This window comes from Athene noctua, chromosome 20 (genome assembly GCF_965140245.1).
Source record: "Athene noctua chromosome 20, bAthNoc1.hap1.1, whole genome shotgun sequence".
Classification (NCBI taxonomy): Eukaryota; Metazoa; Chordata; class Aves; order Strigiformes; family Strigidae; genus Athene; species Athene noctua.
The window spans coordinates 3,445,627-3,472,387 of record NC_134056.1 but is presented as its reverse complement, the minus strand read 5'-3'; the positions used below and the strand labels follow the sequence as shown (position 1 = coordinate 3,472,387).

The 26,761-nt window shown below is 59.2% G+C and overlaps 1 protein-coding gene across 2 annotated transcripts in view; it reads left to right on the top strand.

Moving 5' to 3' along the window:
- The first annotated feature begins 512 nt into the window (after positions 1 to 512).
- The window catches only part of NOTCH1 (notch receptor 1), a 43,863-nt gene continuing 17,614 nt past the window's right edge, over positions 513 to 26,761 (top strand). For both annotated transcript variants that reach the window (XM_074923347.1, XM_074923346.1), the window contains exons 1-10: positions 513 to 673; positions 2,383 to 2,464; positions 19,729 to 19,991; positions 20,383 to 20,721; positions 23,859 to 23,981; positions 24,156 to 24,389; positions 24,506 to 24,661; positions 24,764 to 24,949; positions 25,373 to 25,486; positions 26,087 to 26,200. In XM_074923347.1, coding sequence (XP_074779448.1) covers positions 616 to 673; positions 2,383 to 2,464; positions 19,729 to 19,991; positions 20,383 to 20,721; positions 23,859 to 23,981; positions 24,156 to 24,389; positions 24,506 to 24,661; positions 24,764 to 24,949; positions 25,373 to 25,486; positions 26,087 to 26,200 — 1,669 coding nt within the window. In that variant the 5' untranslated portion in view covers positions 513 to 615. The remainder of the gene's footprint in view (positions 674 to 2,382; positions 2,465 to 19,728; positions 19,992 to 20,382; positions 20,722 to 23,858; positions 23,982 to 24,155; positions 24,390 to 24,505; positions 24,662 to 24,763; positions 24,950 to 25,372; positions 25,487 to 26,086; positions 26,201 to 26,761) is intronic.

The window sequence follows — 26,761 nt, the reverse complement described above, 5'->3', positions numbered from 1 at the left end:
GGACTATGTGGGGGCTGCTTGGGGGGGCTGCATGAGGCGTCTGGAGCTGCGCTGGGGCTCTGCGGTGGCTGCACGTAGGGGGGCTGTATGGTGGGGGTGTGGGGACGGTGTGGGGGCTGCGCCGGGGGTGTCCGGTGGCTGCACCGGGGGGGTGAGGCTGCATTGGGGGTGTCCGGTGGCTGCACCGGGGGGGTGAGGCTGCACCGGGGCTTCCCGTGGCGGCTGTGCGGACCCCGCAGCCCCACTCCCGTCCCACGCAGGGACCGTCCGTGGCGGGAAGGGGGTTCCCAGCGGCGGCCCCCCGGGCTGGGGGGGGGGGGGGGTGTGGATAGGGAGGAGCGTCCCGTCCCGTCCCGTCCCATCCCACCCCGTGCCGTGCCGAGCCGTGTCTCGGCGTCCCGCCCCGCGCCGTCCCGCCCCCCCCCGCCTCCCGCCCGGCCCGGCCCGGCCCGCCGGGGCTGAGCAGCCGCGGGAGGCGCCGGCGCTCGGAGTCGCTGCATTCGGCGCTGGGGCGCGGTGTGTCTGGGGGTAGCGCGTAACCGGCACCGGGCACCGGCTCGGTTCGGCCGAGCCCCCGCGGATCTATGCGGCTGTGAGCGGCGGGAGCAGAGCGGGATGGAGCGGCTCCTGCCTCCCGGCCTCCTGGTGCTGCTGCTGCCCGCCCTGACGCGAGGTGAGGGCCGCCGCCTCGGGCCCCGCACCGGCCGCCCCAGCGCCCGGCGGGAAGTTTCCCGGGAGCGCGGTGTGTGCCCCGGTCCCGGCTGGGCACCGGCGGGGGGGTGTCCGGGACGCGGGGTCCCTGTGGGAACCGGGGCTCGGTGCCGGGGGAACCGGGACCGGGAGGGCGGGGGGGGGGGGGGGAAGCGGGACTCAGCACCGCGGGGGGACGCCGGGGCTCGGTGCCCCGAAGGAGGTGGCGGGGAAACGGCGCTTGGGGCCTCCCAGAACCGGAGCTCGGTACCGGGGGGTGCCGCGGGGAAGTTCGCTCGGTGCCGTCGGGGGGCCCGGAGCCCGCTACCGCGAGCGGGTGGGGGGACGGACCGGAGCCCGGTACCGCGGGCGAGTGGGGGGCCCGGAGCCCGGTACCGCGGGCGGGGGGAGCAGGGCGCGGCGGGAACCGGGGCAGCCGGAGCTCGGGACGGGCTCGGCCCGGCGGAGGGGCGCGCAGGGCGGCCGCGCTCCTGCCTGTTGTTCCGCGAGAGCTTTTGACCGTTTTGCAAATTTTTCTCGGTTTCCTGTTTCTTGAAAGTCAGTCGGGTCGCTCCCCCCGAATTTCCCCGTCCCCCCCCCCCCCCCTTCCCCTCTCCCCCCTCCCGGTGCCGGCCCCGGGTGCTTCGCCGCAAAGCGCTGGGCGACCGTCGGGGGCGATCGGTCGGGACTGGGGGGGGAGGGAAAGAGCCTGAAAAGTGGCCGGAGGTGCGGGGCGGAGCGGGGAGCAGCCCGCCCCGGGGCGGGGGGGCCGGGGCCCTGCGATAACACCCCCCCCCCCCCCCCCTCCCCGCCTCGGTGCCGAGCAAGCAGCCTCCTCCGGAGCAGGAGTGTCCTGGGAGGATTTTGGGAAGGGGAGGCCGCGGGGCTGCCCTCACCCCGCTCCTCCCGGGCTCAGAACCGTGCCAGGCACCGGCCTCTTGGAACCAAAGTTTGCAAAAAGTTGTGGCCGGAGTGATCCCCATCGCCCCGCTCCCAGCCCCCGCGGGATCTGCGGGGTTGGGGACAGAGCCCCGAGGGCCAGCGGGGTGTCCCCGGGCTGCCTTGGGCCTCGACAGGCGTCCGGGGGAGAAGTTGGGTTGTGGCGGTGCGAAGCTGGAGTGGCTCAATGTGAAACTGCTCGGGCTGCACACGCGGGTCGCAGAACCGGTTACCGTGAAGAGCGAGCGGGGCAGAGAACGGGAAGAGCGAGCCGGGGTGGAAATCGGAAGCGATTCTGGTACTTTCAGCCAGTTGCTGTGGTAACTGTGCAGAATTTGGCTCTGAGGGCCAGACAATGAAACCTTTACTCATAGCAAGTTGTGACGGGCGACTCATTTCGTTACCGAGTTGATGGTAACTCCCGGGCCCTCAGGCGGGTGGCTTCTCCCCGCTGGCGTTTGGCCCTCAAGGGCCTGATGGGGGGTTCCTCTCTGTCCATCCTCCCGCCGGAGGAGAAGGCAGAGCCTCCCCCCAATCCCCCCAAGCCCACCCTGAGTTTATTTTTAGGTGAACCTCTCAGCGCTGGGGCCACGTGGTCCCTGCCCGACGCCGTCACCCTGCGGGTGGGGGACACCGCGCTCCGGGGGGTCTCGAGGAGCCTGTCCCCGGCCTGGGTGACGTTAGGGGATGCAGCCCCCCCTCCACTGCCATCCGGGACCTGCGCTGTGGCTAACACGCTCCTTCTGTTTGCAGGTTTACGCTGCACGCAGCTTGCTGAGTCCTGCCTCAACGGGGGCAAGTGTGAAACTTTTCTCAACGGGACAGAGGTGTGCCAGTAAGTATGGAGGAGCCAGAGGATTTTCATCTTCCCCGACCAAAGTATTGACATGCATGTTGACTTTGCTTTGAAGGCTCTGGATTTAATAGGGCAAGATGCGTTTTCTTTCCTTGAGTGGCAAGAATAACCTGCTTGTGTAGGAGTCGCCGCGAGTTTGGCAGGATCGGGCTTTGTTCCTAGCTGGGTGGAAAAACATGGGCAAAGGGCCATGTTTTTCTGGTGTTAACCTATGCAGACTGCCCTGCTGATGGAGCAGGAGGTAGGGCCAGCCCGCGGCGTTTGTTGGACTGTCAGGCGGGGAGGGAGGCTGTCTGTCTGTCTGTCCTCCAGCTGCTCCTTCCTGGCCCTGAAGCACTGCCTTTCAGTCCCTGACACCCTGGCACTTCGTGGCGTGGTGTCCAGTCCGTCTCCAATAAACAATTGAGAGAGGTTTCGTGGCGTGGCTCTGCCCTGGAGCTGCTCCGTTGATGTCCGTGGGTCTGTGGGGCATTGGGCAGGGCAAGCGGGGGAGCAGGGCCACCTCCTCCTGCAGCCCAGCCAGCACCAGTGCCAAGCTGCGGTCCAGCCCGGCGTTCCTGGCAGGACCTGGCACCCGGGCAGGAGCTTTCTCCAAGCTGGTTGTGGGGAAACGGATGTGTAAAGTGTTGGGACTCTTTGAAGGACCAACCGACCCACCGCAGCGATGGCCGATTCACTCCAGGCTCCCAGGGAACAATAACCAAGAGAAATGAATAAGACTCCAGCTCCCTTTTTAAAACTATTCCATAAAAGAAATGTGAATGGGCAAGGCTCTGTTTTCCGGCCAGATTTCCCCTCTGCCTGTTGAACGTGGCCTGGGCTGAGAGCAGGCGGGGAGACGTTCCCACCCACCCCAAATTTCCAAATAGGAAGTCCTCGGCGGAGGAACCTGAAGGCATTTCCAATCCCAACCTGTTGAATGGCAGTTTCCCTTGACAATGTGTGTTGCTTTTTGCAAATCCGCCTGGGTGCCGTTACTCTGCCCAGTAGCTGGGCACCTCCCGCCCCCTTCTCCAAGCTGAGCCCCCCAACCCTTTGGTGCAAATAAATCAGCAAATCAATCAGGCACATGAGCAATTTAATGGACAAAGGCTGGGTCCCTTTGTGAGCCACTAATGAATGCACGCCACTTTTTTTTGCACAGAAGCCCTTACCAACGCTTGACGCTCTAAATCTTGTTTTCTTTCATTCAAAGAGCGACAGCTGGGATTCGGTCGAAATTCGGCAGCTATTGTTAAGGGAGGCAGATTAATGCTGTGTGACTAATCATGTATGGCTTCCCAGAATGCCCAACCCTCCACCCCCTCCCCAACCTTACACCCCTCCTTTTCCTTGTGGTCATTCTTCCCTTTTTTTCTTAAGTCTCTGCAACTCCTGATTTACATTTCATGTGCAGATGGTGATGGAATCTAATTAGATCTGATGTGTGCGAGCTCTATTTGGAGGAGAAGCCTCCAAAGTAGGCTTGGGATGGAGGGTTTTTTTAAGAGAAAAAGTTAACTTTAAAGAACTTTGTTGTTGCTCGCTGTGAATAGCCACCCCTCTCTTGGCCGCAGACGCCGGGATGGCTTCGTGGGTTACTTTTGCAGGAAAGCAAGGTGTGTGCTCTCAGTGTGTTAAAGCGCTTGCCCCATGCAGGGTAGGCTCTGTGGGCGATGGGGGCAGATATTAGAGGCGCTGCCAGACTAGAGGAGGTGCAACTTTCCAAGGTATCTGATAGCAGCTCGCAAAATCCCGGTTTTTCACTTGTTTGAATATCTCTTTACGAGGAGTTTTGCTTCCAAGCTTCTTAAACAAAGCAGAGCCAAGAACACAGATACCAGACGCAGAAAAGCTTGGCACTGCCCTTTGGCGCCTGCGTGAAATGCACCATTTTGGCTGCTGGCCACATCTCCGCTCGGCCTGGCACTTAACAAAGTTTGGCCATAAAGCCCCATTGTGCTGCCCCCACAAATCCAATTAGAAAGTGGAGTGAAATAAATAGCGTACGAGGGAGACGCTACTCCAGCGGACAAGCGTCCCGGCGTTTGTGGCGGGAGAGAGCTAGTTGGGTTACGTGAAGACGACTCTGATAACACCAAACCCGAGTTTATCAGCCCTGTTACGGAAAGGGAATCGCTGGTGTGAGACGAGGAGCTTTCTCTGCCTTTATTATTTTACAGCGATAGTTTGTAAAACTCCAGGTGCCTTATCTTGCTTGTCCCTCTGCCAGGCGGTCCGGGGCGTGCAGAGCTTTAATTGAATGGAGGGGACTGAGCATTCGATCGGCTGGAGGGCTCGCGGCAGAAGTGGCCTAATTAAGCCGCCTTTGGAGCTGCTTTCCATCTTGGCAGGGGTAGCTGGGTCTTTCAGGGCTGGAAGAGCAGCAGCAGAGTTTCGTGGACCTTGCGCCGACCCCAGCTGAATGGCGCGGGGTGTTTCTGTCCCACGCGTGGCTCTTGCACCGGATATGGAGCTTTGCAAGGTCCGGTCTGCAGACGGTGGCTGCTGCGGCGGCTGACACGTGGTTTCGTGGCGCTGGGGAGCTGTGGCTTTCCAGAAAAGGCACTTGCCTTTGACTAAAGCATTTTCCCAGACAAAATGAGAAGGTTTTCCAAAAGATCGTTTTGACTTCTAGTGATAACTCCTAATTAGACTGTTGGATAACTATAGTTTTGACTGGCATCCCTGCAAATGAGTAGGGCTGATTTTAGATTGCTGTGCCATGTGACATTTATTCCCAGGACCTCCCTTGCTCCGCTAGTTAAAAGCAGATGGTATGAGAGGGGGCTGAGCTTCAACCCCCGCTCCGCCAGCCTTTCACCACTCAGAGGAGCTGCGTCTGGGTTGTCATACTCTTGCCCAGAGAAGCAAAAGAGATGGCAAAGGAAGAGAATAAGTTAAATTAATCACAAGGCTTGCGCTGAAAAGGGGGAAAAGTCAGTTTGCTAAAGTACTTCCTCTGTTTATGAATCAGCGTGGCGTTGTAGTTCAGCCAGGGCGATGGCTCCTGAGCTGGTGCCCGTTGCCACCACCAGCTTCCATGGGCAGTGGGCCAGAAACATTGGAAGAAAGATTCAGAGGGGGACCGTAGTGGGAAGATATGATTATTTTAGCTCAAAACTTTTTCAGGAGACAACCAGGAAGGCAGAGGAGTGATCTGAGCCCTGCAGTTCTCCGTGCCCTTCAAGTTATTCAACTGCTCGGTCATTGTTATCTCATTGTAAAGGGCGGAAGTTTCCTTCTGGTTTGGTTTTTCTCATGTGCTTTAACCCAACGTTATTTCCATGAAATAATAACAAAGAAAAAAAAAAAAATGCAGTCTCCGTGCTGGAGAGGAAGAGGGTGGAGTGTTGAACAATCAACCAGAGGAAGCTCTTAAAGAAGTAGACAAGCGGTGATTCAGCCATGTTGAGAACTCTTGATGGCTCTGTCGAGTCTGATCTCATTCTCGGAAAGGACAAGGTGGAAATGGGTAAGAGGGTAGATTAAAAATACAAAAGCGTCACCTGTTACAGATTCCAGTGGAAGAGAAACTTAGCTCAGAAGCCCAGCTGGTGAGGTCACCGGGACAGTAGCGGGGTCTTTTAGCTCTTTTCTAGAAGAATCTCTGTTTACATCTCTCCTCTCTGCAAGGCGTCTTGATGGTTATCAGTTGTCTCAGGTGGTCCCACTGACTCCTGCTAACTTGCCTTGGGATTTTATTGGTTGGGCTGAGTTTTTTCACTTGATTTTTCTCATGGCTTGGATACTCGTGATGGCCAGAGGGTTGTGCTGCCTTTGAGCAGGGGCCAGCGTGGGTCACGTTCAAGAGATGTCTCAGTAGGTCCTCAGCAGTACCTGCAGCACAGAATGAGCAGGAGAGCTGGGGTGATGCCTGCTGAGATGAATTTGCTCCGGGTCTCCCCAGGATGCAGAAGAGGTGAGGTATTTGCAGCAGCCGTCATCACCTGAGATCAGAGGGGCCGTTCCCTGCCGGGTACTTGTAGCTGTTAAATGTGTGATGAAGTGCCCAGGGCTCTGCTCCCTGTACAGCTTCTACAGAAGCTCACTGTGCCATACAGGCTATGTTTTATTCCACCAAAATCTCTTCCATCTCAACCGCCTGACTTGCTGTCTTCCTGCCTGCTAGAAGCCACGATACGTCCATTTGTTCCAGCTGATACTACACGCCCTGGTTTCACCTCCAAAGCTGTTTCAGTTTATTGTATGTAGCATGAGGGAGACACGTATAAGCCATTGCAAGACCAAGGTATTCACCAATTAAGGGCTTGGATAACATAATCAGGAGGCAGTTAGCAAGTTTTAAAATAACATTGTTTGGAAATTAACCTGCTTTTTCCAGGCCTGGAGGGGTGGTGACCCTCGTTTTGCTCATGTTGGTAGGTGTCCCAAATGGTAACGGCGTGTGTACATGAGCGGAATGTGAAATTTATAGAGCATCAGTGTGTTTAACGAGGGAGTAGCCTCGGGGTGCAGTTATAGAGAGCTGGTAAGCTCTGGATAGAGACTTCTCTGTGGTTAACGCGTTATCAAACTCCAGGTGAAGGTTTTAGACCATGTATTGGGGCTGTGGAGTGGAAGACCCTCCGGGATACAACTTAAACCCCACCCTGGAAAAGCAAACCTGCAGTGGGGTTGTGGTTGTGTCCCGCCAGCTCCTGCTGCCACCCGGGATGGGGCAGCACCACGGGGCACTTGGGCTGCTCGCTCACCGCTCCCCAGGCTGGTCTTGGGCCGACCTCCTCCTGCAGCTCTTCATTTCGGGGACCAGGGTTAGAAGGACCATCAGGCCAGAGAGGGGAAGGTTTGGGGTGATTCCAGGTGCCTTCTGAATTGTCTTTTCATCTCACTGCATGCCCTTGGCATGCAGCGCCGAGCCCCAGAGCCTGGAAGTGGCTGTGCCGAAATCCTGCAGGTCCCTGGAGTTGCCCTGGTGCCCTCACAAGCCTGAATTTGCTTGGGGGAAGAGGCAGCCCAGCTTCTCCAGTCCATCCATCCACAGAAGGGCTCCATCCTGCAGTGCCGAGCTCCTTGGGGTTGGCCTCAACACGTATTGGCAGCGGCAGGTCGGTGTTGCCACCCTCCAAGGGCTGCTGGCCATGGGCGTTGTGTTGGGCGCTCACCAGCCTAGCGCTGGGCTCGTGCTTTGGTCTGGGGTAAAACTGCAGCTACTCACATCGGCCAAAGATCTGGAATGAGGAGTAGAAATGCTACTCTGGTGTTGAGGGGGGCATCTTGCTTCTTGGGTATCTGTACGTGGAGGCATCCAGGAGCAGCGAGGTGGGAGGGTCAGGGCCCTGCTTTGGCACTGTCGGCATCAGCAGGGCCTGATCCTGATCAGGGTTGCAGAGCAGGGGCTCTGAAGGGCCGAGGAAGCCCCAGTTGAACTTAATATCACAAATCTCTTTGCCCATCTATTGTGTGTGATGTTGGGATGTCTTTGCAGCACCCTGCTAGGTCTTAGTGACGCCAGGCCATGGCAGCTCCCATCTGCCTGTGCCCCAACAGTTAGAGATGCCCCCCTGGGGACACCCCAGTCTTTACTCTGACATCTGAGTCTCACTGGTAGAGCAGCTCGGCGCTGCTTCCAGCTGCCCACCTGGCCAAGGTGTGACGGTGCCCGTTCAGACTTGCACACCCTTGTCTGGGCTCTGCCTTCCTCGGTGTGTGGCAGCGACAAGACCCGTTGCAGTGCCTCCATCTACAGCTCTAGCACGTGTCGAGTGGGTCAGGTCCCCTCCTCTCACCTCCCCGTGTTGGCAAGTACCCCACAGGCCAGGGTCTTTGGGGTGGTGTTGGGGTTTCCACATACATCAGGTGAGGTCTGCTTAGTGCCTCAGTTTCCCTCCATTTGCTGGTGCTTATCTGAACATCAAAACCTGTCTCGGTGCAAGATGGGGCAGCACGACCTGCCAGGTGCATCCTGGCTGGTGGAGGTGAATTAGGTGATGGAGGTTCCCCTTGGTAAACGCAGGGCTTGGTGCAAGCGGTGCAGGATCAGGAGCACGACTAAAGCCTGTGTGAGGGGTTGAGGATGAGGGGGGGAGACATTTGGCTGGGCCCTATAGGGACCTCTGCCCCAGAATTGAATATTTTCAGTTGGAAGGAACCTCCAATGATCATCTAGTCCATCTGATGGGGCAGCATCCTGCCCGCTGCCCCACGCACAGCGGGGTTGGTGCTGTGCTCGTGGCCCGTGATGTCCCAAATCTGGGTCTGCCAAGAGCTGTCGGGAGCATGATGCCGGTGAGATGCGAGCGGTGCTTCCCTCGCACAGCAGTAATTGATGTCTGCTTTAAGCTTTCACCCGTCACGTCCTCCCCTTCCCCCACAGCGAGCTGGAGTTAATATTGGAAAAGTCAGTTAAACAGTTAATGTTTAGGCCCTGGTTATTAGGCTTTTGCACATTTCCAGCAAAGGGAGCGGAGTTGCATCTTAATGGGAAACTTTCACGCTCAGTCAAGTTGCAAAAATTTATTTGCGCAGAAGTCATTTTCTTTTAACAAGTTTTCACCCTAATTCCCTTCCCCGAAATCTGAATTTAATGGTATTTATATGGGAAATGGATTTATTAAGTTTTAATGATGCTATAACGTTGCCCTTATTTAATAGAAGGGGCACGCGGCCATGTGGTGGTGGGCTGGGTGCCGGGACGAGCACCGATGGGCTGGGGAGCCTGTGGCTTTGGGCTTGGTCTAAAGGCAGTGTAGCTGAGAGCAGTGTCAGGCTTTGCTAGGACCTCCAGGGCTGTGGAAGATCAGGCCCAAGGCTGTTGCAAGGGATTCCTCCTCATCCTCCTCTTTGGTGCCATGTGACGCTACCTGCGTCCACCACGAGGAGCAACCGGAGGAGGGTCTTCACTTTCTCAATTTCTTTGCCCCGTGCAGGGCGATGGGGACCCGAGGACCTTACACACCCCGCCAGCACCACTGCCGAGAGGCTGAGTGTTCCTGAGCGGGCGGTGGTTTATTTTAAGACACAAATTATCTGCTGTCGATTGAACAGCCATGGAGGAGAGCACGACCCCAGCGCCCCTGCCCCACCGGTGCATCCTTACGCAGAGGGATCAGAAAAACACCCTCCCAAAGGCACTCAGGGCCGGTTAACCCGTGGAATGTCTCCTCTCAGGGCAGCTGGAGGAGCGTGGCTGTGGGCAGCGGGATGTGCGGCATCGACAGCTCCCGCCCTCACACCCGCTGCCCGTCGGCGGCCGCAGCCCCGCGCGCCGGCTTTGGGGCGGGCTGGGAGAGTGACCCCGCGGGGGAGCGGCCCGGGAGGAGGCGGGGGGGTGTCTCTCTCCGGCCCCCAGCCCCTATTAAAATGTTAGACACAGACCTCCAAGTCAAAAGGCAGGGCGACAGACGGCCCTTTCACAGGGCCTGCTGCTCCCCACAAAAGGGGGGTTTCCAGGGGAGGGGGGCAGGAATGCGGGCTGCGGCCGGAGGGCAGAGCCGCCACCATTGTCCCCGCTCCCTCGGCGAGGGCGTCATGTTGACACAGGGATTTCTGCCGGCAAAAGGTGTCGGAGGCAGAGTCTTCCCTCTCTCCCTCCCTCGCCGTTTCCTTGGTTAAACTTGGCAGCAACAGAAATCCCAGGATACAGATCCCGGGAGCAGATACCCGTCTGCTCGGAGGTGCTTTACATCCCTCAGACCATGCTTTCCAAGGGGCTGAGGTTTTAGCTGCTGATAACTATTTTTGGGAGCTTTGCTTTGCTTTGGAAAGAGAAACCAGCAGCTTCACAGCTGTGAGGTTGGGGGGGACTGGATCCATCGCTGTCTGGCTGTTGCCATCTTTGCCCACTCCCTGCCTCACCGAAACACCCCTGGCACAAATTGCTCTGGCTTTGGGTAGGGTTTGTGCCACAGGGGCACCCGTGTGCTCTGCAAAACCCCCCCTCTCCTCCTGTTTATAAATATCGGAGCTAAATATAGCTTGTATAAACTCTTGTTGGCTGTTCAGATCCTAATCTTGGGTTTTATGTTCAGGATTAGAAGAGTAGGATGGTGGGGTCACGCGTGTCCCAGGTGGGAGTTTTCCATATTTGGCTCTCAGGCAGCATGGTGTTTAGCCGAAACTTGGTTTGAGGGGGGAAAAGGGGGAAAAAAAAAAAAAAAAAAAAAGAAAAGTAAGAGAGTTCTTCATTGCTTAGTGCGATGGTGACACCAGCACTGCGTACGTGCCAGAGCTCCCGGGAGCAAGACAGCGTAGATTCACCCTGCACGGGCAGCAAGTGTGGGCAGCAGTGTCCAGAGTGGGTGAAAATGGGCATTTACCCCAAAAGGGATGGAGAAGGGAGAGTGGCCTCAGGCACTTACCCCAAAAGAGATGGAGAAAAGGGAGAGTGGCCTCAGGCACCAGCAGTGCTGGGCTGGCGGGTGGCCCAAGGAGGTGGAAATTCCTCATCTCCCCCAGATTCCAACTTTGCCTTCTTCTGGCTTAAAGAATAAAACATTTTTGAAGGGAAAATGTTTACAAATGAAAAGTCAAAACAGGGAGCAGTTGCAGCGGGTGCTCTGGGATGCCACAGCTGCTGGGCAGCACCGTGGGGGAGAAGAGCCGGGTAACTTAACGGTGTCTAACAGGCACTTGCTTGAGGAGCTGGCTCAGGATGCTCTCTCCTGCCCTGCGGGAGGGTGGTGAGACCACTTGCCAGCCTTGGCCCAGGTTGTGTTCCCTGGATCCCAGGATCCTCCATCCTTCATGTTCACTCCATAAACGGGCTCCTCCAAGAGAAGGAGCAGGGACTGGGATGAGCGGGGAGAGCAGAGCTCGGCGCAGGGCAGCCCGCTCCCACAGACAATGGGGCTGTGCGGATTTACGCCGGCAGAGGATATAAAAAACATCAACTGGGCACAAAAAAATATTTCATAGCAGCCATTGTTGAGGGTGGGAATGAGGCGAGTTTTGTCTTGGTCTCTTCCTTCGACATCTTTCATGTTTATTATGAATGAAGCTCCATTGAAAGGCAGCTCCTTCCCAGGTAGCCGGTTACCACCCGGTGAATAGCCTGGCCACTTTGCTTAGTAATGGAATTATATTGTTTTTCATTACAATGGGAACTTTGATTCCCAAACTGTCCTGACTAATGTCTGCTTAAGAAACAAAGCCTTTTTTTTTTTTTTTTTTTTTCCCCTTCGTGCTGGTAGGAGGAACAGGGCTCTAGCACATTTTTCCCCACTCCTGCCCATGAGTATATCCAGCTTTGGGAATTCCTTTAGTTTCTCTCCAGATGAAAGTCTGGGTCTTAAAATCTCAATTAGATGGCTTGGGCTAGGTCAAAAATGAAATGGAACACAAAAAAAAAACACATCAAAGACTTCGGATTGCAGTTTGCTTTTTTTAATTAAACAAGACTGGAGATCTGCTCTTTCTTTATTAACCTGATGTCACTCGAAGTAACCTGCTGCTTTGCCAACCACCCTCCCTGTGTGAAACTCTGTTTTTTTCCCAGGCTGGTGTCCCAGAGTGTTTAATAAAGCTGAGCCTAGATGGGACTTCTTAAAAAAAACCACCGGTTTGATCTAGCACTGGTTTTTGGTGCTGGGAACGGCGTCGCAGCTGCCGGAGATATTTGTGGGGCCATGCCGGCGCCGGGGGAGTGTGGCAGAGCTGGCAGGAGGTTTGGGGTGCATCGGGGTGCCCAACATGGGTGAGGGGGAGCTGGGCAGTTCTGCGTTGGCTCTCCGGGAAGCTGTGGCAAAACTTTTGGTTTCTTAACAGACGTGTGTGCCAGAAACCACAGAGCGAAGCTGCAGGTGAGGTGCGGTGAGCTCGTCTGTGCTCCCTGCTGCTGGGAGGGGGCTCGAGTGGCTCCCGCCAGCCCCTGGCTGCCAGGGCAGGAGGGAGCATTCCCAGCCCCACATGCCCCAGCGAGGTCTGGATAGCATCCCAAAGTGTTCCTTGTCTCCCTGCACCCATCTTCCTTCTGCTGGCTCCAGGGGTGCTGTGCCACCCCGAGCAGGGTGGCGATGTCAGGCCAGGAGCTGAGCGGGAGGTGAGACTGGAGCGCAGGGTGTGGAGCTCTGTTTTCCCAGTGGGACCATTTTCCAGGCCTTTTTGCCTTCCCCTGACTCCAGAGCGTGCTCCTGTGCTCAGCGGGGTGTTTCCAAGGCGGGCTGACACCGCTGGGAATGTATGTACCTGCGCTCCTCGGTGATGCTCCATGCAGGAACACAGGAGAGGCTCATGGGGAGGCAGTGGAATGAGGAGGAATGGAATAGGATGGAATGGGAAGATGGAGTAATGGAGACATATCCCTGAGCACCAGCCCTTTCTCTGGTCGGATTGGAGGTGGTGGAGATCAGGATCCCCCCAGGGCTGGCGCTGAGCAGACCTGTCTCAGGGGGAAGGGTGTAACTTCAGGAGAAAGCTGGGGTGTTGCTTCCAGGCTGTGCCAGGCGGGAAGCCACCGGCACAACTGGAAAAGTGACTCTTGTGCGTGGATGCCTGATGGAAAGCAGCAAGCTTAACGCCCAGGGTCTGCAGGTGCTGGGGGTGTGCAGGGGAAGGGGTGAAAGCCGGTGGTTGTGGTTCCCGTTCGTAAGCCCAAGGATGACGGTTACCCCAGGAGGTGTGGGGACGAGGGGGTAGGGTCGTGTCACCGCTCCGTGGCTGGGAGCAGCGTGCAGTGGCTGTGGCCCTGTGTGCAGCTAAGGGAGACTCTCCCACTGTTTTTTTCTCCTTCTCTCAGCGGTTGCCAGCAAACACGTGAAGTCTGAGTGTCCTGCTCGTGTTTGGCCACTTGCTTTGCTCCTCAGGGTCCGGACTGCTCTAGCTCAGGTGTCCGCTCGGTCACGCAGCGTGTTTGCTGGTGCAGAGGGTTCTGTGGGGGTGATGGTCCCTCGGTGGGGACCCTCTGCACCACGCAAGGTCACGGTCGTGGTTTCTGAACCACCTCTGTGCTAGCGTGGCTCTGCCGGGGTCTCTGGGGCGCAGGGAGGGCGGTTTGTCGGGGGTGACTGTTCCGGGCTGCAGGTACCGCAGAGCAGAGACCCACATCCCCCACAGCCCAGCCTGCGCCTGGGGATGGGTGTCGGGGTGGGGGCTGCTCCCCCTCCCCGGCGGGGCAGACCCTGCACCCAGCACCCGGGTTCGCTGCTACCCCAGAGGCCGCGGGTTCTCTCCTGGCCCCATTAGTCTCAAGTACCCCCAAAATGGGGCTTGAGTAAAGGCCTGAGCCTCCCCTCCTCAACTTTCCCACGGTGCTCATACCTTGGGGAAAACAACCATGGGCCGTTTATGCTTCCAGCAGATGAGGGTGAGGAAGAGGTTATGTGATAACAGCGCAGATAAGAGGCAGCTGGACGTGGGACCAGCGACCAGGATGGGGCTCCCCACCAGCCCCCCATCTCCTCCCGCAGCGTGGGGCTGCCCCCAGACCTGCCCTTGCCATGGCATGGGGGACAGCCCCTGCGTCTCCGGTGGCCGTGCTCCAGCTTACACCTGGTTTTCATTTTGCTTGTTGGTTTCTTTTGTGTGTTTTAAGCCTGAGGTGGGTTTTACCTCCAGCCCTGCCACGATGTCAGCCCTTGGGAGGATGCCCTGGGGCTGGGCAGGAGAGTGGTGGGTGGTGTAAGCGTGGCCGTTCTCAGCTGTGGGGTGATGCAAGCTGAGCCCCCCGCATCCAGGGCATCCCTCATGCCCCTCTGAAACACCCCCCAGCCCCTGGGCTGCATTTGTGCAGGGCTGACACATCCCAAATTTGAACAAAGCCCCCGTGCCGCCATGCGGGAGCCGTGCCGGGGCAGGATGGGCTGCGGGAGCGCCTGGGTGTCATCTGTGTCGGCCGTGGCAGATGGCAGCTTAGCGCAGAAAGGAAAACATTAGTCTTGGGTCAGAGGTCGCAGAAACATCTGCCTCGGGATGCTTTCAGTGTCCGCATTGCTGCGGAGGGACAAAACCTGTTGCTGGTGGGTTGGAGGAAAAGCCTCGCGCGCTGCAAGCAGGGAGGGAGCAAACAAAGGGCTGGCAGCAGGCACAGAGCACCCAACGTGGGGACTGTGGGCTAGTGGGGGCCGGGTTGGGCACCCCAACTCTGCCAGTGCTGTTCCTGGGGTGAAGGGGTGCTGGAAGCTGCGGTGCCCAGGCAAGGCAAAGCTGGGGCAGTGGCGTGCCAGCAGAGCTTGTGCGCTCTCTGATATTTCTGTGGCTCCTTCGTGCTTCTGACCCTATGGTCTGGCGAGTTTTCCGAGAGCTTTGCTGAAATAACTGCGGCATTGGGCTGTTGTTTGTACGATGCTAAGGATGTGCAGCAGACACAACAAATGCACGTGCCCCCGCTGAGCAGATCCAGATTTGGCCTGGGCTCAGCGCTGGGAGCGGGGTGGGAATTTGGGGCCGCTGTTCCCGTTCCCAGGCCATCTCCTGGGACTCGCTGTCTGACCTTGGACAAGGCCTTCTCCATCACCCTTCACATCACCCGTGAATCGTGCCAGAGATTTATGGGTTGGGAGCGCGGTGCATTATTAATTGCGCCTCCCCCCTCACAGCAGTTTGTGCTCTGGGTGCGGGTGCTCGCTCGGGGCTGGCGTGGAGGGGGAAGATCCCTCACAGTTCGGTGTCCTGGGAATCCAGCCCCCAGCCTCTGCCTGACCCCCGGAAACAAAAAGCCACCAGGATGGACACAGCCCCAGATGCTCAGGGGGTGTAAATTCGTGTGTTTGCACCTGCAAGGAGCCCACACAGCATCCCCATCCGCAGGGATGGGGACCAGCTGCTGTATCGCTGTCCCCTGTCCTGCCTGGTGCTTCAGTGACAGCCCCAGTCCCTTGGTTAGGTCACGTAGAAAATATTCTAGAAGTGAAGAGTTGTGAGACTGCCCACCCTGACTTGCTCCTTGTGTGGGCACAGTGCTGAGAGAGGGAGCATCACGGACTGGAGCAGGCCCATCCCAGGGTCAGGATGCTGTCACCCTTTAAAATGGCAGGGTGGGTCACAGCTGGAGCATTTGATGCCTCTTCAACAGGTTAATGAATCAACGGAAACGTTTCTCAGCTGCATGCTCAGGGGAGGGAGAGACACCAATATTTTTAGCCGTTCCTGCCTAGGTCGGGAACGGGCGTGCGTCATGCGTGGGGCTGGGAGCGTGGCCGTGTTGGCTTCTCCGGGGATTTCACGGAGGCTCCTCAGGACCCCAGGGAGCTCGGCCGCCTTTCACCGCCTCGAAGCTGGTTTCTAATGGCCTTTCTGAGCTGTTTTGATCCTGGAGCACCCGCCCTGTCCTCTGCCAACACATATATCTATAATTAAAGCATAGCTTTAATGTCTCTTATGCTAATCTCCATAAGCTGCTTGGGGTTTGGTTTGGGTAACCCTCGCTTGGGAAATGCCAAAGGAAAAACCACAGGGTGATCTTCACCTGGCTGAGCCCGCGGGGATGTCGCATCCTCCACGTCTGCTCACCTGGAGCCCCGACGCCACTACCCGCCGGTATGTTTTTTACAGAAAATAAAGCTTAGCTCCCTGGGCTGAACTCTAGGAGAGGTTTTTAGCCTCTGGACAAGTAGGTGGACGCATGATGAGGTTGCCGCACAGCTGGAAGCTGAACCTGACTCTGCTGAATCCAGCCTTTCCAGACCTGAGAGAGCTGAAAAATAACTATGTCTTGGGCTGGCCTTAATCTTCACCTGGTTTTGATCTCTTGCTTTGCATGCAAGCCTTGTCTCCAGGCTTCCCTCTGCAGCTGGGCCTCTCCAAAGCTATTGCGGTCATTGGGCTTTTAAATGCAGCTCCACAGTCTTGGGCTGTGAGTGATCTCCGGGACTCGTGTGGGGAGGAAACACCAAAATTCATCCTGTGGCTTCGGTCCGCAGTCGTGCTCTTCCCTGCCTCGTCTCAGACTTGCTGTTGCAAATGTAGGCAGGAATAGCATCGTTTCTGTGCAGAAACATCTACCGATGATGCAGGAGTGGTGTCGAAGCTGCCGGGGGCGACACTGCTCATGGGCACGTCCCTGGCACTGCCCTGTGCAAGCAGAGAAGCATCTGGTGTCCTTGGTTCATCTGTTGCGATAGTGATATCCTCGCTGTCAGAGACCTTTCGCTCTGAAACCTTGAAAAGAAACCGAGATGACTTAGAAACCGTGGAAGGAGTTTGCGAAGGCTCCCCGAGCTGGTGTGGGGTGTGCAGTGGGTACGCGAGGGCTGTCCCCGTCCCTGCCGCAGCTGTGCTGGTGGTTATAGTGGTGCCTGCAGGATTTTAAGGGTGTTGTATTGCTTTTTTTTTTGAAGAGTTGTTTCACCAGTACTTCTCAGTACCTGGAAATACCCTCCTTGCAGGGAGGAGAGATGAGATGCGACGCGTGAGTGTACCCCAGGTCCCGCCTGCCCACGTGTGCCCATCGCTCAGCACAGACCCTTCTGTCTTGCCCAGCCCTTTCCCCGGTGCCTGTCACACCCTCACTTCTTGAGCTGATTGCCTCCATAAACCAGCTCTTAAGCAAACAAATAGAAAGCCATTTAAAAAAAAAACCTGCAAACTCCATGAAACTTGAGGGGTTTCCTGAAGCAAAATCCTGGAAAGCACCCAGCAGCCCAGCCAGGCGTGGGGCAGCCCCCAGCCTGGGCACTGCCCGTGGTCCCAACCCCGCTGTGCCTTCAGGCAGGGGCTCCCCAGCCCCCCGGGCAAGTTTCTCCAATCACTAATTAACCTCCTGGCTAATAACCGGGGCCTTGGGCTGGGCTCTGCTCCGGCTTCCCATCCATGAGCTCAAACCACCACTTGCCTGCACTGAAATTGGAAACGGTCCGAAAACTAATTGGGTGGGAGGGCTTTCGGCTCCTGGCTCCAGCCTCATTTCAGCCCCATGGTGCAGGAGCCCCAGTCCCAGTCCCGGTTGCCCACAGCGGCCCCGCAGCGAGCCAAAACCTGCGCCATGGCGCTTCCCACACGCTTGGCGCTTCCCGCGCTGCCCCCGAGGCTCTTTGTCCAGCATGATTTTTTTTTTTTTTCCCTTATTCCATCTTTTTTTTTTTTTTTTTCTTCCCCCTCCACCTTTTTTTTCTCCCATTGGAGAATCTCGTGACGCTTCCCTGTCCGCCAGCCGCCGCGAGAGCCCGGAGGATTGTTTTAAGAAAAAAAGCGTGTGTGGTGCGGGGAGGCGGGGGAGAGCGGTGCTTTTAACAGATGACTGCACACTTGAGCGGTTCGCCAGCGGCGTGCCTGTGCCGGCCGCCCAGCCCCGCACAATGGCCCCTCTCAGGCGGCCGTGGCCCCAGCCCTCGCCTTCCCCGGCGCGGGGCCGCCGAGCAGCCACCCAGAAGCGCCGTCGCCCCATGGCCACGGCGCCCTGGGCTCGGAGCCGCCGGCGAGCCGGGCATCGGCCGCGGGCGCCGGCAGCTGCTCTGGCTCATTAGGATGCACACCTGCTCCCCGCCGCCCTTTGTGTGCCGAGCAGATGCCCTGATTTATTATTATACACATTTTCTTTTTCATTTGGCCTGGATAATGCCATCTCATTAACTCAAAATGTCTCCGAATCCTGACAAATTCTCACACAATCCCCAACAATGAAATCAGAATTGGGTTAAAAAAAAAAAAAAAAAGTAGGGGAAGAGGAGAGGGGGAGCAGGGCCGAAACGTGGTCCTGCTGCCGGCACGGCAAAGCGTGGTGACTCCGGGTTGGGGCCGGCTGAGGGTGGGGGCTTGCTGGCTGTGCTTCACCAGGGGAACCCCACGTTCTTGTTTCGAGGTTTGCAGGTGAGCGTCTGCTCTGCAGCCGTGGCACAGCCACGTTCCCCAGGAGCCTCCCTGCTTGCCCCAGGGGAGCTGCATGTGGTGGGAGCCTTGGAGGCCACGCACGAGGCTCACGGACTCAAGGTCCCGCCAGCTCGGGTGGCAACGGGTGCGAAGACGTGGTGGGTGCCTGGAGCCCCAACCTGCCAAAGCACAGTGGGGACCAGCCCCACTGTCCCTGGGTGCTGTCGTCTTCCCCAGCCATCACCTCCAGCAGCAGTTGCCTTACCCCGAGCTCGCAGCAATGCATGCAGCCACCCCCAGATTTATTTCTGCTGATATTTCCTCTGATAGCAGCCAGCAGCTCTCATGAGCTGAGCGTGGCGTGTCCTGCTCTGCTGCGGTGGCGTTGCCATCGCGGTGTGGGACAGCAGCGTGCCGGCACTGTCTCACCCCTCCCATGCCCTACTCGCAACGGCTGCTCAGTGCAGCCCAGCCAAGGGCAGAAAATCCCCCTCTGGAAGCGGTGTAACGTGAGCAGAGCTGGTTGGGGACAAAACGCGTGGCATCTCATGTTGCAGACGTGATGCAGGAGATGCCATGTGGGAGGGTTTGCGCTGGGGAAGTGCTGAAGGGCCTCATCCCCAGGATATTTTTTTGATGTCGGGTGCCCTCGGTCTCTCTGTGCACAGCTTTGCCTCATCCTCCCTCTCCTGGGGGGCAGCTCCCCGCTTTGTGTGGTCCTTTGCTGGCCTCGTGTCCTGCTCAGCCTCTCCGGTGTGGCCATGGGGATTTGTCCTTGCAGCTTGTCCCTGTCGCCTGCCCTGGCCCTGCAGCAGACAGTTGCTCCAGCCCGGTTGGCCAACGGTGACAGATGGTTGAGCCGGTGGCCGTGGCAGGGGGCCTTTTCTCAGGGTCCCCATGCAGAGCGACGCAGCAGCCGGGGCCATTCGTCCCTCCTTGCGCAGTTTGTCTTCGGGTGGAAGATCTCAGCCGGCTGCGAGGAGCAGGAATGTGTCCCACCTGCCACCAGCCAACGCTAAGCCTGTGTTTGATCGTGTTTGAGTGATTTCTTAGGATGGAGGGAGGGTAAAAGTCACCTTGGTGGAGCAGGGACTCTGGTGCAGGCGGGGATGGGCAGGGCACAGGGCTGTCCCTGTGCCGCTTGACCCCACGGGTCACTGCAGGTTTTCCCCTCCCATGGGGTCTGTTGGTGCCCTGGGGTGGGTGCAGGTACTGGGGGGGGGAGAGAGCACCTCCTGCCTCCACCACATCCCCCCTTGTGCCTCGGTTTCCTTTTCAGTGGCAGGGGGGGTGCCAAAACAGCACATTGCGATGAGAAGCAGGACGGCGGCGCTGGAGGCTGCGGTTTTGCAAGTCGGTGCAGGCCCCTCCGTGGAGAACGCCTTTGTTGCTGGCGCCTCTTTCATCTTCCTCCTCTCAGCCCAGCGCGGCCAGGGCAGAGCCTTGCCAGTGCCAAACCCAGCGAGCCGCGATGCCGTGGGGGTCAGGCCCGGGGGAGGTCCCTGGGTGCCCCCCGTCCCCTCGGGGCCGATGACGCTGACGGCCTGTCTCACCCCTGCTAGGTGCAGCGGTGCCTACGTGGGCGAGCGGTGCCAGTTGCCCAACCCCTGCCTGAGCTCCCCCTGCAAGAACGCCGGCACCTGCATCCCGGTTGTGCGCGGCAGCACCGTGGACTACACCTGCGCCTGCCGTTTGGGCTTCACCGACGAGCTCTGCCTGACCCCCCGCGACAACGTCTGCCTCAGCAACCCCTGCCGCAACGGGGGGACCTGCGACCTGCTGACGCTCAGCGAGTACAAGTGCCGCTGCCCGCCGGGGTGGTCAGGTGAGACGGTGTCACCGCGTGGTGTGGAGACACGGTGACCCGGCGGGGACAGGGAGAGGGACAACCTGTGACAGGGGTTGCTCCTGGAAAACACCCCCCACAGATGGGGAAGGGCCCTGCCTCTGATTTCGGCTTCCTCCGGTGCTGGGGGAAAGGTGGGGGGGTGGTCGGCAAACCCAAGTCGGGGCTCGGGAGGGTCCGTGGTTGGGTGAGCTGCAATCTTCCTGCACGGGAGAGGGTTTTACGGGGACAGAGGTGGGGGGAGTGAGTTGCAACCCCCGCAAACACAGTCCCGGAGCTGGGACTGCACTCCAGCACAAAGATCACTCCCAGCAAAGAGCCTGAGCTGCAGTGTGCATCCTCATCCTCCTTCCCTCGCTGCCCTCCCCAGGCAAAACCTGCCAGCAGGCCGATCCCTGCGCCTCCAACCCCTGCGCCAACGGGGGCCAGTGCGTCCCCTTCGAAGCCCACTACATCTGCCGGTGCACCGCCGGCTTCCACGGGGCCAACTGCAAGCAGGACGTAAACGAGTGCAACATCTTGCCGCCCGTCTGCAAGAATGGTGGGAGCTGCACCAACGAGGTGGGCACCTACCAGTGCTCCTGCAAGCCGGCGTACACCGGGCAGAACTGCGAGCACCTCTACGTGCCCTGCAACCCCTCGCCCTGCCAGAACGGGGGGACGTGCCGCCAGATCGGAGACACCACCTACGACTGCACGTGCCTGCCAGGTAGGGGCTGCTTCGGAGCGGGGCACGGGGATGGGGGGGACCCTCTTGCAGCCCCTTTGCCCCCCATAGCAAGTAGAGCCCGAGCTTCCCCTGAGTTACGGCTCTGGGAGGGACAAAACCAAGGGGCTGTGGGCTCGCTGTGCCATGTGTGTTTGGGAAGATGTTGGGCAGCGATGCCCGAAGAGGAGAGGTCGTCTGAGGGCTCTTTATACTTGGTGATTCACCAAAATAGCTCTTCCTAAACAACTGTTTCAGCAGAGGCCCCTGTGCGGATGCTCATAGTCCAGAATAAGAGTGCCTTTTTCCGCTTTAGCTTAATCCACTTCCAGAATGGAATAATTAGCCTGGAATAGCTGTTTTGGAAAGTTTCCGAGTGCAAAAGGAGTTGGGGAAGGGAGACCCTCTCCGTGCTCGCTGCTGCTCCCTCCGGCAAGCGCTGGAGCAGCCCAGCCTAGTTACAGCTCTGAAGGGCTTTTGCAGGAGGGGGCCCAGCGGGGGCTGTTCCAGGAGCTCAGCACCCTGCAAGACAGCTTGGCACCCTCCATGCCAGAGGAGAGAAAAGCAGCTGTGCAAGGGCCCCCTGACCTGGGCAAGCCCTTTCGCTTCTGCCCTCTGGCAGCGGCCGGCAGCGGGGTCGGAGCAGGGAGTGGAAGGGGCTGGGGAAATAAAATAGTGGAGTTTCCTGCTGACTCCTCCAGGCTGTGCTGACTGGGGGGGGGCGAGTGCTGTTTCTCAGCCAAGGCAGCCACGCTGGCCGGCTGTGGCAGACGCAGAGGGGACACATCTGCCCTCTCCCTTGGAAGGAAGCTGTGGGCAGTGCTAAGCTGCCTAAGAAATCTCTCTTGGTGTTGCTTTGATCTCCTCTGGTCACCTGTAGCCCCACAGGAGCTTCTCTGCTCTGTGCCCTTGGCATTGCTGTGGGGAGCTCCAGCTTCCCTCTGCTGAAACTCCTGCCCCATCACTGCTGGGGACGTGGCATTGGGGTGGGGACAGCTGGCACAGACGTACCCCCATCCTGCTGGCAGCCCAGCCCTGTACCAGGGGAAGATGCACCATCCCCATGGGGCAACATGGGGCATCTCGTCTTGGTCTCTGACACAGGCTCAGAGGTTCAATCCCCTTCCTGAAGCTTTTGGCTGCGAGAACTCAAGAGACTCATTAACGACCCAAAACACACAGGGTCCTGCAGGTTCTCCTGTTTCCCCTCCACACCTGCTCACCCAGGCTGGAGCAAAGCTCCTGCCCTTAGGGGCAGTGAGGCACTGGGGCTGACGGGGTGCTGGGGAAGGAAGTTTTTCCTTCTGGGATGAGCCGATGTGGCTGGGAGCTCCCAGGGGCGATGCTCTGCAGGAGCAGCTCCGAGCCCAGGCCCGATGCAGCGGCATTGCCACAGGGATGGGCAGGTGGAGGGGGCAGGAGGAGCAGCGCTTGGCCCTGCCCTGCCATTCTGCTGACGAGGCACTTTCCCCAGAGCAGCCCAAGCGTCGGGCACGTCGGGATGAGGTAGGGCCCCGGGGGAGCATCCCTGCTGCTGGGGGGGGATCAGCGCTTTCACACCCAGCTGCGGCTTCGTGGGCCGCTTCCAGGAGATTTGCATGCTGCACGAGCTGGTTTGCCTCCTGCGGGGTGGCACGGCACGGCCCCTGATTTGGGGGGGACGGGGGGGGTCCCTCGGCACCTCCGCCATCCGGCATGGCTCGTTGCAGGAGCTGCATTGGCTTTGGGTGGAGGCAGGAGGGACAGAGGGGCTGTTTCTCATGATAAGAGGGTGATTGATACGCTGGTATGCAGCACAGCAGACCTGAAACAATGTCCCCTTTTCATTCCCGGAGAGGCCTGGCCGTACCGGGTTTCTTCAAGTTAAACTAATCTGGGCTGTTTTATCATGCCATCGCTGTAGAATGTAACCCTGAGTTTAAAGTAATTGCAGTACTAATTACTCATTCGGATGGTTCAAAATGAGTTAATCCTGGTATCTAGGACATTGCCAGTTATTGCTGTTCAGTCTCAGCCCAGCTGCTTAAAAATGAGGTGCAACTCAACACTATCTGCTTTGGACTCCTACCATCAATCGTAAAGAGCTGTTGCTGCTCCTCATGGGATGGGGCTGAGGCTGCGGGGGGGGAGAGGAAACCACAACCCTTCGGAGAGAGTGACGGGAGAACCCCCAGCTGGGCCAGGGTCTGGGGTCCCGCAGAGGATGAGCTTGGGCTCCCACTCTCTCCCCGGCGGAGGCGGCGGTGACGCAGCGAGCTGCCTGTGCGGGGGAGCAGCCTGGTCTGGACCTGCAGAATGCCTTGGGGGGTTTGGGGGAGCTGCAGGTGCACGGCGGCACCGCGGGGAGCTGCCACGGGCTGGCATCGCCGGCCCGGCCCTGAGCTCAGGGTTGGGGGCTTTGAGGGTGTTAGGGTAAACGCAGCTCTCGACCCAAGCGGTGGTTGGAGGGGGATGGCGTGGCCTGGCAGAGGCCCTGGGAAGGGCCTGGCTGTTCCATTTCTGTGGCGGGGAGGAAGGGGGGTGGCGGGTTTCCATGCGTGCGATGCTATCAGGTGGAGGCGATCACATAAACCCGAGCGGCCGCGCTCACCGCGCGAGAGGCGGGCTGGGAGCGGCGCAGCACCGCGTGGGGTGGTGCGTAACCCTGCCAGGGGCTGGGATCCCCCTCCGGGGGAAGCGCTGCTGATGAGGCTCTTTCCATGTGAAATTAAAAGCTGGTGATTCAGCACCGGGTGCCGCAAGCCTTCGTGAGAGCAGCTCTGGTTCATCCTGGCTTGACGAGGAGGCAGATCCTCCGCCGCTCAGGGCGAGCGTCTCCAGAGCTGGGGGTTTTGGCAGGCGAGCCCTGCGCCGGGGACGCCTCGTCTGCCCTGCGCAGAGGAAGCTGCCGCCACTTGCCAGGCTCCAGCGATGGTGCCCTGGCAGGGAAACCTGCACGGCAGAACCAAGCCCTGGCAAAGGCAGGACAGGGCTGGGGATGAAACCATGCGACTGGCTTCAAAGCTGAGCTGGCAGCACCTGGCGCAGGCTCGGTGCCCAATAATGAACAACCTGCCATTCGCGGGGGGGTGGCGGGGGGCCGAGGCGGTGGCATGGCTGGTTGGTTGGTCAGCATCATGGCAGACATCTCCTCTGCACAGGGTTCACAGGCCAGAACTGTGAGGAGAACATCAATGACTGTCCAGGAAACAACTGCAAGAATGGGGGCATCTGCGTGGATGGCGTCAACACCTACAACTGCCAGTGCCCGCCGGAGTGGACAGGTAACGCTGCTGCTGGCAGCACGGGTAGCACGGGGCTGGGCTGAAAGGATGGACCCTGCCCTGGGCAATCCCGGGGACCGGGTAGGGAGAGCCGTCCTCCTTCGCCACGATGCTGCCGGGGCCCGCGGGAGCTGGGCAGCACCAGCCTCACACAGGTGTCCTGTCCCCTGGCAGGTCAGTACTGCACCGAGGACGTGGACGAGTGCCAGCTGATGCCCAACGCCTGCCAGAATGGGGGCACTTGCCACAACAACCACGGTGGCTACAACTGCGTCTGCGTCAACGGCTGGACGGGCGAGGACTGCAGCGAGAACATCGATGACTGTGCCATGGCTGCCTGCTTCCACGGGGCCACCTGCCATGACCGGGTAGCCTCCTTCTACTGCGAGTGCCCCCACGGCCGCACAGGTGAGGCCCCGTCCCATCAGGGTGGCAGCTCCCCGCGTGTCCCCTGTCTGAGGTCTTGGTGCCTGATGACTTGTGTGCCCATCACTCTTGACATGCACCCGCCTTTTGCTGCCCAGGTTTGCTGTGCCACCTCGACGACGCCTGCATCAGCAACCCCTGCAACGAGGGCTCCAACTGCGACACCAACCCCGTCAACGGCAAAGCCATCTGCACGTGTCCTTCGGGGTACATGGGGCCGGCCTGCAACCAGGACGTGGATGAGTGCTCGCTGGGTGAGCATCGGGGCTGAGCTCACGCAGGTGGTAGAGGAGCAGCTGGGGAAGGTGCTGGTGCAGCCGGGAATGTGTCCTGTGAGCCACGCTTGTGTATTGCAGGAGCCAACCCTTGCGAGCACGCAGGGAAATGCATCAACACCCAGGGCTCCTTCCAGTGCCAGTGCTTGCAGGGCTACTCGGGCCCTCGCTGCGAGATTGACGTCAACGAGTGCCTGTCCAACCCCTGCCAGAACGATGCCACCTGCCTGGACCAGATTGGGGAGTTCCAGTGCATCTGCATGCCCGGTGGGTGGGCAGGACCCCTGCCCTGGTGCTGAGTGCAGGCTGTGGGTGCCCCTGAGCTTCAGCTCAGTGTTGGTTTGGGTGAGGAGCCATGGGAGGGGTGTGTGTCTGGGGACACACCAAAAAGAAAGAGCTTGGTAAAGATCCATCTGCCGCAGCAGTGGTGGGGACGGGAGGTGAGAGTTGGGCACCATCAGCCCTTCTCTGGACTCCTCCTGGCTGGCTTGGGTCAAGCCAAGGGTGGGGAGATCCAGGGTGGACAACCATGGAGCAACTTGTGCATCGGGTCCCACCACCTGAGAGTAAAGGCTCAGCTCCTGAGAGTAAAGATGGGGGGACCACTTGTGCCCTGGTGTAACCTCCCCATCCCGTGCGTTGTGGCGGCCCCGTGCCGCGGCGCTGACGGTGCGCCGGGTCTCTCCGCAGGTTACGAGGGGGTTTACTGCGAGATCAACACGGATGAGTGTGCCAGCAGCCCCTGCCTGCACAACGGCAACTGCCTCGACAAGATCAATGAGTTCCACTGCGAGTGCCCCACTGGTACGTGGCATCCGTCCCGCTGCCATCGCGGCGGAAACAAAGCCGTGCTGCATCCCGTCTCGAGCCGGGAAGGGGCCAAAACGGGCTGCTTAAATTTCAGAGCCCCGCGAAATAGGGAGAGGGGGTTGAGCACCTCTCAGCGCTCGTGGTGGGGAGGTTCCCCCATTGCAGCGAGGGGCTGAGCCCTGTGCAGGCGATGCTGCTCTGGGTCGGGCCCATGGGAGAGGAGAAGGAGGATTAAACCCCACGGCTTTGCACTTGAAAAGGCCCCTCTTTGGGAAGGAGGGCTGGGGGCCGGGGGGGGCCGCACCAGCGGCTTTGAATGTGGTGTCAAAGTCACGGGGTGGAGCGGAGAATGGGGAGACGGTTAATCTGTGAAAGGAGGTTTTGAAGTTCAGAGACTTTGCTCCTCTAGAGATGTAAATAAGATGCTCTCAATGGCGGGTCGCAGCCCTGCATTCAGGGCCCCCAGCAGCCATCCCCATGGAAACCCGGCGCCCCGGCCGGGACGCGGGGGGCCCGGCGGGATCTGCCCGGCGGCGGGGGGAGGCTGGCGGCTCCGGCCGCTGCGTGGGGACGTGACTTCTCCCTCCGTTGCAGGCTTCAACGGGCACCTCTGCCAGTTCGACATCGACGAGTGTGCCAGCACCCCCTGCAAGAACGGGGCCAAGTGCGTGGACGGCCCCAACACCTACAGCTGCGAGTGCACCGAGGGTGAGGGGTCCCTTGCAGCTCGGGGCGGGGGTCCTGCCACACCGGGTGGGAACAAGCCACCTTCTGCCCCATTATGTGCCATAAAATTAATTAGCAACAAAGACCCACCTCCCCAGGCACCTGGTGTAGGGGTTGTCCCCAAAACCCCGGCAGTGGGGTTGGTCCCTGCTTGATGGGGCGAGGACTGTCCCTGCGGAGCGAGTCGAGCCCTGCTTGCCCGCCAGCCCCGGAGCCAGGCGTCAGGAGCCTGGTGCTCGTTAGGTGTGGCCCTGCAGCAGCCGTCCCGCCGTGCTCCCCGCCTCGGCGGCGGGCGGCAGCGAGGGGGAAGGCAGGAAGGAAGGAATAAAGCTGCCTCTATGGGGACGCAAGGTGCAGGGCTGCGGGGGCTCGCCGACCGAAACCCAAGGAGCGGTTGCACAAAATGATGACTTGAGCCCTGGTGGCAAACAGTGGCTCTTTTGTGGAGCAGCTCCCGCCAGAAATCTTCCAGCTGAATGGCCTCTAATTAGTGTCTTGCTAATGCCAAGCCCCGATGAAAAGCTGCTATGTGGGCTTGGCGGG